Consider the following 10,833-nt stretch of genomic DNA (forward strand, 5'->3'; position numbering starts at 1 on the left):
TAGTTTTTAACATATGTTCAAATAAAGTTTGATATCTCTGGATTATGCTCCAATAGTGGTGGTTTATCTCCCCCACCTTTAGTGTTATCTATATAGTACAGTTCTCTTGTCCTTTAACTACCATAACTAAATTCTTGTTTGGGCGTTTTTGTCTATGGATAACAGCCTGCAGCACTCATTAGCTACTTCATATACCCCATGTTAGTGTTTCTTGCCGATACTTGTGATGGCCTCTTCTGACAGGCAGCAAAATGAGGCACATTATTTGGTTACTTCTAATCTCAGACAGGAAACGCTTTGATGAAAAACAAAAACCCTTTAGCTTTTATATGATCTGCCTCTTATACCCATGAGAACCTAACTGGTCATGTAACTGACTTTCTTTAAAATGGCGGAATGTTTTACTTATGCTTCTGCCTTCTCGCCTGACTTTGCTTGTCCTCAGCGTGGTCCTGTGTGTATGATCTGGCTGGTAGATTTGGAATGATGGTCTTAGCCAGTCAACATGTTATAACACCTAACCAAAATTAGCCATGAAAGCAGCTGTTGCTGTGTGGATATATGGTCCCTGTAGTGGCTGCTGACAGAAATGGGTGGTGACACAGTTTCACGTGTGCTGATGGGAGTCCTAGCATAGGGGCTGCTCTAACAATCCACTCTAAAAAATAGACTAGTAATGCTGCACACTGGTCTTCTAGGATGACTGTAATGGCCAACTGCTAACTGTTACATGGGTAGCGCTGCTAATGCTGGTGGGTGTTTTTTTTTGTTTTATTTTGCATTTTTTCCCCTTCAACTTGTCTGAATCACCGTGTTCAAGGACCATCAAGACCTAAAGCGTTCTTTTTCTACAGTTGACTTGGCTGCACAAGGGCTCTCTTTATACAGTTATTGCTGACAGTGTTGGCATCCTTGAAAATGTCCCAGAAAATGAAGTACTATATTTCTCCCAGAAAATTATTGTAATTACACATGTTTTATTATACATGTATCCATTTCCTGTGTGTGTATTGGAGCTAAAGAAAAGAGGCAAAAAAGCAAATTTGACACACAACCCCAAATATTGGCCTGACAAAATTGTAGTAAACCTTTTTGTTACAAGCATGCGATGCTCGTTCAAACTCGCCTGTGGCAAGTAACAGGTGTGGTCAATATGAAAATCGCATCTGAATCCAGATAAAAAGGGGAGAAATTGAGTGTGTCTGTCCTATTAATCATGGGGAAAAGGAGAAAGGGAATTGTCTGAGGGCTTGAGAACCAAAACTGTAAAAAAAAACAACAATCCACTGGTAGACAGATGTGTTGACTAGATTGCCAAACTGGAGCCCCATGTAAGGGAAAACCTGGCTGGACTCTAATGCTGCTCTGTTTTTCAGGTCTGGCGGTTCAGCACTGCGTTCTGCACAGTAAAGGAGTGGAAGTTTGCGGATATTGTCAGCATGGCTGACCATTTGAAGAAATGCAGCTACAATACAGTGGAGAAGAGAGAGGAGGCTGTCCCTCTGCCTTGTATGTGTGTGACTCGGGAACTGACAAAAGATGGCCGCTCACTACGCTCGGTCTTGAAACCTGTCCTCTAGGAGGAGGAGAGCGGCCGCCCTACAGCACCAACACTCTAGCACCGGTTTTAAACGCAATCCGATCTCCTTTGACACTTTAATATTAAACTAAGATGCCACTATCACTGTATATAACTGGTTTTGGAAGTGATGTTTATTTTTTTATAAATCTATTAAAAGAAATACTTTCGATGGAAGTGGTAAAAAAAAAAAATGCCTTAAAGTTTGTGGGACTTTGGACTTTTCCTGATGTATAAATGACAAGAACTTTTTTGTGGATCTCAGTCATGGTATCCTGAGCACTTAACAATACTAACATTTTTTTTTTCCTTTTGTCCTGACCAAAAAACAGAATGTACATGTATTTCACGTCAGTATAGTGTTGGTCAGCCGGCAGTAACAGAGCAGACACATCTCCCTGAGCGTTTGTTCTAAACTTCCCCTCTTGTTGTAGATTGGCGATAATTCAGTATTGTATGCGGGATCCCTTCTCCGCAGATCTCATAGTGCCATTGACCCTGTAGTTTCCTTCACACTATCAGGAAGGGATTCTGTGTTAGCACTTTATCTCAAGGTTCTGGACGCTTGCAGATTGGGATCAAGTACAGCCTCTCGTGGTGCAGCAGATGGGGGTAAAGAGGACCTTGATCTGTGTCCTTGGAGAATGGTTTCTGCATGTTTGGTCTTCTCAGTTGCACTCACTAACTTATTTATCTACAGTGGAATCCACTCAAGACTTGGGATGTTCGGCATAGAGCACACGCGCGCACCTACCATTTTAACATATAGCTTCTTTTACATTTTTAACGTGTTTCTGTTTTAATGAATGATATTTAAGACTAAGAATATGAGATGGACTTTTTAAGCCTTTTTTTTTTTTTTCTTGTTTTGGTTTTACTTATCTTTGTGAGATGAGAGCAATCCATTTTCATTTGTGCATTTGGTATACAGATTTTTATTTCTAAGCAAGTCTTCCATAACTGAGCTCAACTCCAGTGCCTTCTGGGCAAAAAGTACTCTCTTCTCCCCTTCCCCCTTCTCCTTGTTAGTTATGGGTATAACACAGACTCCTAAATGTGCTGTGGACATGGGTGCAGGAGGCTTGTACGGAGCGCACATGGACATTTGTATGCACCAAAGCTGCTTGTGTGGCTTCCTAGTTAGCAGTATTGGCCAAATGATCAGAAGATTGTGTTGTAGTTGAAACCGTGGTTTAGGTAAAATTGTAACATTCATCATTCTTCCAGTTGTTCGTTCTGTGTAACTGCTCCAAAAAAGTGATATAGACGTCCTGGGGAAATGGGGATAATAATTTGAAGGCTCATGCATTTGGGCTACAAATTTATGAAATTTAAATGTACATTGCTTGATGAAGAATGAGGTAACTGAGGCTCTGTGAGTGAGTGAGCTTCTGTAGCTTAGACTTTATAACTTTTTTTTTTTTTTTTTTTTTTTTCCTGTTACTCTGACTTTTCATTATGGTCTACATCAGTTGTGCCAAACTTTGATGTGATTATAAATCGGCTGATAGGAACGCCTGAAAAAGACTGAAGTCGCAATATATCATCAGAATTGGCTCCCTAATAGATTCTCAGATAGGTTCTTCTACAACCCAGGAAACAAACTTTTAAAATCCTAACTCTCCAATTTTTTTTTTTTTTTTTTTTTTATACCAAACAAAAATATATTCAGCCAACAATACTCTTAAAACAAATTGCCTCAAAGATGTCTATATCCTTTAAAGGCCGCCATATATGTTTAATACAGATACCTTATTAATTAGACTTGTATGGAATAGTAATGTTCACTTTTTTAAAAGCTGTGCTGATTACTTAAAGGGTTGGCCCTGTCTAAAATAACAAGTCTACATCACTGACTGCAGACTTGTGAATTCTCGCAGCCCGTGCACTGCACACTGAGGATTCTCCAGTGTCAGCCCCAGGAAGGGCAGTCCCTTCACCACTAGGTTGCTATATGCATACTCCCAGCCACATTCTGACTAGACTGTTTGTGTCCTATCGCAATACACGGAAACTGTCTAGTCTGATTCTGGCCAGGCTTATATACATATCACATACTTTGAGTGAAGTTGACTGCCGTTCGCGGTGCTGATAATGAAGAATTCTCAAAGCGTGCAGGATTCACAAGTCTGCAGTCATACTGTGACTGGAGGCTTGTCGTTTTTAGACCGGACAACCCTTTTTAATATATCTTTAGCAGCCAGCACTCTTATTTCCGTAATACAGAACTTGCAACCCACCGCATAGACATATGGAATATGCCTGACTGCAATCATCACTTACTGCATACTGTTTATACACTAGATTGCTCCATAAGCAAAACTGTCTGCAATGAATGTCTATGCTCCCTCTAGTGGTGGCTGCGGAGAGGGAAAAGTAACATTCTGGCTGTCTATGCTGGGTATTTAGAGTTCAGTATCTGGGGGAAACTGCCCGCTGACAAGTCAAGTCGAGAAGCGAACGACTCTAGAATATTGGACTGTATTTTTAAAGACCCATTACATTGTACTGTTCCACCTGGAGACATGTCCTACATTGACTTGTCGGAGGGGTGTGTCCTGGTACTGTGAGCACTGATTGGTCAGGCTGTGCAGGGACATGCCTCCATCTGGTAACACTCCGCTGTGAATGTGTTCCTACATTTCTAGGCGGAATAACCAAGTAACGGCACAAGTGAGGAAAAAATGCACCAGGATTATTGGCTCATCGGGAATAGAAGTATCTACCAAACCAGACCTGTTGGTTGGTGACTGACCCTCCTTTAGGGTTTTCACTGTGACATGAGACCACTGTAAACTCTGTCCTTTTCAGTGTTGTTTTGGTTTTTTTTTTTCTCTCCGGTAGAGCACTTTGCATTTGCATCTAAGGATGACTCAAGTTCTCAGCAAAGAATGAACGGTCTCTTGAACTTCATCACCTAAATGTATGAAATATGCTTTTATGCATTGCCATATACACCATGTGAAAAAATGTGCTTTATGCTTTTCAGAAATAGGAGGCCATGAACAAATTGTTAACTCTGCAAATTAACCTTTTTCTAATAAGTGATTGGAGCAGAGGATCCTATTGTACACGTTCCAGGTTCATCTGACGCTCCAGTTTAGAGCTAACCAGTGAAACAATCTCCTTGTTACATGTCTGCAATCTTCATAATTGTCACTAAGACTACAACAAGGAGAATGAAAGCCTTACTAATCCCTCGTTATGTGTGGTCCTGTTATCAGATTGTTCTGATCACTCACAGTATACAGATCTGACTAATGGATTGCGGTACAGTATTCCTAGACTTGCATGGTGCCTAGATTACCAATCACATAATGCCCCCCCAATCTCTCCTAAATTACAATCTGATCATTAAAATTTGTTGTTACTTCTCGTTGTGTTTAAATGCTTTATTTTCCGTTATGAAATATTTTGGTGTATAATAAAAGCTAATAAAACCTGTTACTTGTTTGTGTTCACATTTTCTTCTAGTGGTCCTTTTGCGGACAGCGTCGATATTAGTTTATGGAGATTATACCAGATTTAGTGACCATGATTTATATTTCATAGTGATTGCTATGAATCACAATGTTATTTGTAATGTTTTTTGGCCCTTTTTTTTTCCGAACAGCATCACATAGAAGAATATTTGTCTTCTGGCTCAGAGAAGACAAGACTGTGGTAATATATTCATATTTATACATGAATACTTAAATGGGTTGTCCAGGTTGATCACGAAAGTCTGTGGTCACTCTGTGAATGCAGACTTGTGAATCCTTACATCACTCGCTGTGGAGATTATCCAGTGCCTGTGTGAAACCAAGCAGGCATGTGACCACCAGTATTTGATCTGCGTACTTCTGGCCACAATCCGACTAGATGTGTGCAGCTTCGCTCATTAAAGAGGCTACAAACGTCTAGTTGGAAAGGGGCAGTGCGTATGCATATTGCATGCTTGTGGTCACATGATTTCTCGGTCTCACCACAGGCACTGGAGAATCTCCACAGTGAGCGATGTAAGGATTCCGAAGTGGGCAGTCAACGACTTCAGACTTTCGTGATAAACCTGGACAACCCCTGATCTGTCAGCTTGGCTGTATTCCGCCTACTTGAGCATTGCACAGATGGAGAAATTTGGGATGCATTGCTTCTTATGATTAGTCTGATTAATTTCTGCCAGGTTTCTGGAGTACGTTCACACACCGCTTTTTCACACCATTTTTAGTTCGCATGAAATCCCTAAAACCATGTTCCCACGTAACAGCATGGCTATTGCATATTGTTGTTTTTGCAGAAAATCTACTTTAGCTGTCCAAAGTGGATGTGATTTCATGAAAACCCATGCAATTGTGTGTATAAAGATGCTTTTAAACTGCAGTTTGTGGTGCGTACTTTTTTTTTTTTTTTTTTTTTTTTTTAATTTTCTGTAGGCTTTTGGGGAACTTCAAACACAACTGCATTTTTTTTTTTTTTTTTTTTTTTTTGCAAATATGAATCAGGTGTTTTTTGTTCTTTTTTAAACTGATTCTATTGCGTGTTATGGTGCAGACACTTGCAAAAAAAAAAACATTTTCGCTACATGGGCGGAAGGCTAGGTTCAGTTAATAGTAGTTTTTGGAGTGATCCTCTAAGTTTTTTGAGAACTGTTTCTATTGATTTCTATGGGAAATCCTCTTAGAGGTTTTTTTGTGTGTATATGTATACAGTTGTGCTCAAATGTTTACACTCCCCAGCATAATTTTTGATTTCTTGGCCTTTTTTTCATAGAATATGAATGATAACATCAAAAGGATTTCTCCTCTCATGGTTACTGGTTGGGTGAAGCCATTTATTGTCTTAATTTCTCTTTTTAAATCATAATGACAACTCAAAATTTCCAAATGACCCTGCTCAAAAGTTTCCATACCACATTTCTTAATACCGTGTATTGCCCTCTCTAACATCAATGACAGCTTGAAGTCTTTTGTCGTAGTTGTGGATGAGGTTCTTTATTTTCTCAGATGATAAAGCTGCCCACTCTTGGCAAAAAGCCTCCAGTTCCTGTAAATTCCTTGGCTGTCTAGCATGAACTGTGTCCTTGATCTCTCCAGATTGACCTAAATATCATTGAGCCAGGAGACTGAGATGGCCACTCCAGAACCTTACTTTGTTCTGCTGTAACCAATGACAGGTTGACTTGGCCTTGTGTTTTGGATCGTTGCATTTTGGAACGTCCAAATACGTCCCATGCTTCTGGGCTGATGATTGCAAATTTGCCTCCAGTATTTGCTGATAACATGTTGCATTCATCTTTCCTTCAACTTTGAACAAGTTTCCTGTGCCTTTTGTAGTTAACACCTCCTCAAAGCATCAGCGATCCACCTCCGTGCTTCACAGTAGTGCTTCACAGTTCCTTTCTTCATAGGCCTTGTTGACCTCTCTCCAAATGTAACGTTTACAGTTGTGGCCAAAAAGTTCAATTTTGGTCTCATCACTCCAAATTACCTTGTTCCAGAAGTTTTCAGGCTTGTCTCTGTGCTGTTTTGGGTATTGTAGGCAAGATACTTAGTGGCATTTGCACAGTAATGGCTTTCTTCTGGTAACTTGACCTATCAGCCCATTTTTCTTCAAATACCTCCTTATTGTGCATCTTGAAACAACCACACCGCTAGATTTCAGAGAGTCCAGTATTTCAGCCGATGTTTGTGGGTTTTTTCTTTGCATCCCAAAAGATTTTCCTGGCAGTTGTGGACAAAAAAATTTTTTGGTCTACTGTACCTGACCGTGGTTTTGTTTTTATGGAGCCCCTGATTTTCCATTTGTTAATAGCAGTTTGAACGCTGCTAACTGGCATTATCAATTCATTGGATATCTTTTTGTATCCTTTTCCTGTTTTATACAGTTTAACTACCCTTTTCCGTAGATCCGTTGACATTTCTTTTGCTTTCCTCATGACTCAATCCAGAAATGAGTGGCTGGATGAAAGATGCAAGAGTCTGCCTGGATCCCAGAAACTCAGCTTTTATGTACTCACACTAATTACGAGCAAACAGGTCACAGGTGAGGATGTTACCTTTAGTAGCCATTCAAACCCATTTGTGTCAACTTCTGGGCATGTTATCAGGCCAAAATCTCCAGGGTATGTAAACTTTTTGATCACTATCATTTAGATATTTTGGGTTGTCATTATGATATAAAAAGAGAAAACAGTAGTATGACAATAAATGGCTTCACCCAACCACTAACCATGAGTGGAGAAAAAGTTTTGGTGTTCTCATTCATGTTCTCCGAAAAAAGGCCAAGAAAGCAAAAATTTTGCCGGGGTATGTAAACTTTTGGGCACAACTGTGTATCTGTCATGTCGGACGCTAATCACACCACAGCGTCCGGCAGGCAGCGGTAGTTCCATCTCTGTCCACTATAGCCTCAGTGGCGCCGGCTTGACTTTACTCAGGTTATTGGGGGTTAATCTAGCTGGAAATCAGTTGGGATGTTTGGTCTCGCCCACGGTATTTAAATAGTTGTGCTGGCCTATGGGCGTCGCCGATTATAGCTTGTGTTTTATGCCAAGTGGTTCCGGTCTGGAGAGGAGGTGTTGGAGAGAGAAATTCGTAGCTGGTGGCGTATGATCCGTTGTTACCTTTTTGCCTTCCTATATTTTTGTTTTGTTTTGCCCTGTTCACATTACGGTATTGTCCTGTGTGTATGCGGCGCGGTTCGGTTTAAGTTCTCCCTGTCATTACTGTGTGGGCTTTGGTGGTTTGACGACTCACTGGGTGGAGGGTTCAGCTTAGGGCTGAGCAGGAGATAAGGAAAGGTTGGAGGCGCAGGCATTTGCACCATTAGCAAAAACCCTGGGTTGAGGGTCAGACAGGGTTTTCCCTAGTTGGAGGGACTCCGGGTATTTCAGCCTTCTTTAGACCTAAGCCCCGCGTAACATTATAATCGGCCTACAATATTTTGGTAGTCCATGGATTCCATGACTTCCATAAACCGCCAGTTGGCGGCGCTGTCCTTACAGGTCACCGAGTTGAAGGGGGCAGTTCAGCAGCAGGGCCTGGTTGTAGCTAATGTGCAAGCGGCTTCAGCAGGTGCAGAGCCGAAGATTCCGCTGCCTGAACGATTTGCTGGGGAACGCAGCAAATTTGTCATCTTTTGGGAGGCTTGGAAGTTATACTTTCGCATGCGCCCTGTCTCCTCAGGTAATGAGGCGCAGCGGGTGGGTCTGGTGTTATCCTTACTGAGTGGGGACCCCCAAGCATGGGCGTTTTCCTTACCAGCTGACTCTATGTTTCATTCGGTTGAGAATGAGCCCGAGTGCTGAAAAAACATTTATGATGATCCCGACAGATTGGCTCTAGCAGAATCTAAAATCTGCGCCCTCCGTCAGGGGGAACGTATGGCGGAAGACTATTGTTCAGAATTTCGCCGTTGGGCAGTAGACACACAGTGGAACGACCCAGCGCTGCAGAGTCAGTTTATTCATGGGGTTTCAGGAAGAGTTAAACAGGCCCTCCTGATGTATGAGACTCCTGCATCGTTAGAGTCTGCCATGAGTTTGGTTATTCGTATTGATCGCCGTTTGCGTCTGGGGGCGCAGGAGACGCTGCCCCTGGGGGAAAGCAGGGGTGCAAGTGTGGTTGCTGCAGGTGAGCCCACGGAACCTATGCAAATCGCTGGGGTATCACATGTTAAGCGTCGCGTTCCTGAGTTCAGGAAACAAGGAGCATGTTTTTACTGTGGTAAAAGAGATCATTATGTAAATGCTTGTCCTGTGCTACCTAAGAAAGTCGCACCGGCGGAAAACTGGTAAGCTCAGAGGGTATGGAGGAGGCTCAACCGAGCGTATGCATATCCTCCATGATGGTATCTCAATGTATGCTCCCTGCCAGGGTTATTATTGCGGGCAGAGAGCTACCAATATCAGTGTTTGTGGATAGCGTTTCCACCACCAATCTCATGGATGAGGAGTTTGCACGCACGGCCGGTTTTAAGATCGAAAAACTCCCTCATCCTATATGCGTGGTTACCATTAATGCCGTTCCCTCCCACAGGGGGAGATTACTGAGTTTGTAGCTGAGGTTAAACGCCACATTGGGGTCCTACATTCTGAGTGGGTTACATGTAGGGTACTCAATCTCCCAGCACAAATGGTCCTGGGTTTCCCCTGGTTGTCCAAGCACAACCCGGTGATTGACTGGAGAACCCAGGACATAGTCCAGTGGAGTGGTTTCTGGCAGGAAAATTGCATAGCCACATGTGTGTCTGCCGTGAAGTCCAGCCTTCCGGAGGCATTGCTGGATTTTGCAGACGTATTCTCTGAGAGGGGTTGCTCAGAACTACCTCCACATCGAACCTATGACTGTGTGACCTATGACTCCTCTTAGAGGAGCATTGCGGCTTTAAGTCTCCTCACCTCGACATGCTTAGCATGTCATTCTCCGCAAGGAGAAATGATACTTCTTGGATATCGGTCAGACTCCTCTCTCACAGCCAAGCCAGATCTCACACTTTGCACTGATGAGGGGCAGTACCCCCAAACACAGTGTGCAAATGGAGATTCTGGCTTGGCTTTTATCCTAAGTCATGTAAGAAGGCTCGTTAAAGGGTCAACATTGACTTTTAGGATTGCTACCTCCAATATGTGGCACTAGAGTTCTAGTCCTCTTCCTCTCTGAAGAGACAATTTGCATAATTAGCATAAATGATGTATTCGCTCATGTGCTGGGGAAATTTGTGATCGTGCACCTGGATGATATCCTCATTTATTCGAGCGACCGGGACACTCATTTAGAGCATGTCAGGCAGGTGTTACAGTTGCTCCGTGAGAATAAGCTCTATGCTAAGCTTGAAAAATGCGTATTTTTTGTTCAGGAGTTGCCTTTTTTGGGATATATTATGTCCGCCGCAGGGTTTAAAATGGACGCCGCGAAGGTGCAAGCGGTGCTGCGATGGGAACGGTCTGATAATCTAAAAGCGCTCCAGCGGTTCCTTGGGTTTGCCAACTATTATAGGAAGTTTATTAAGAATTTTTCTACTATAGCCAAACCGCTCACGGACATGACAAGAAAAGGTACCAATCTCGCTATCTGGTCTGAGGTGGTGGTGCGTGCATTTGAGCTTCTGAAAAACCGTTTTGCTTCAGCCCCCATTCTGGTGCAACCGGACGTATCTAAACCTTTTACTGTGGAAGTCGATGCGTCTGAGGTGGGAGTGGGGGCAGTACTGTCACAGGGCTCGTCCTTGAGCAATATGCGTCCATGCGCCTACTTCTCCAAGAAGCTGTCGCCTGC

General features: G+C 42.6%; 1 protein-coding gene across 2 annotated transcripts in view; it reads left to right on the forward strand.

Moving 5' to 3' along the window:
* The window catches only part of FBXO30 (F-box protein 30), a 78,311-nt gene extending 73,288 nt beyond the window's left edge, over window positions 1–5,023 (forward strand). For both annotated transcript variants that reach the window (XM_073557507.1, XM_073557506.1), the window contains one exon: window positions 1,377–5,023. In XM_073557507.1, the coding sequence (XP_073413608.1) occupies window positions 1,377–1,580 (204 nt within the window). In that variant the 3' untranslated portion in view covers window positions 1,581–5,023. The remainder of the gene's footprint in view (window positions 1–1,376) is intronic.
* The last annotated feature ends 5,810 nt before the right edge of the window (window positions 5,024–10,833 follow it).

The sequence above is a fragment of the Dendrobates tinctorius genome, unplaced genomic scaffold (genome assembly GCF_039654945.1).
Source record: "Dendrobates tinctorius isolate UK_male_01 unplaced genomic scaffold, ASM3965494v1 ptg000250l, whole genome shotgun sequence".
Classification (NCBI taxonomy): domain Eukaryota; kingdom Metazoa; phylum Chordata; class Amphibia; order Anura; family Dendrobatidae; genus Dendrobates; species Dendrobates tinctorius.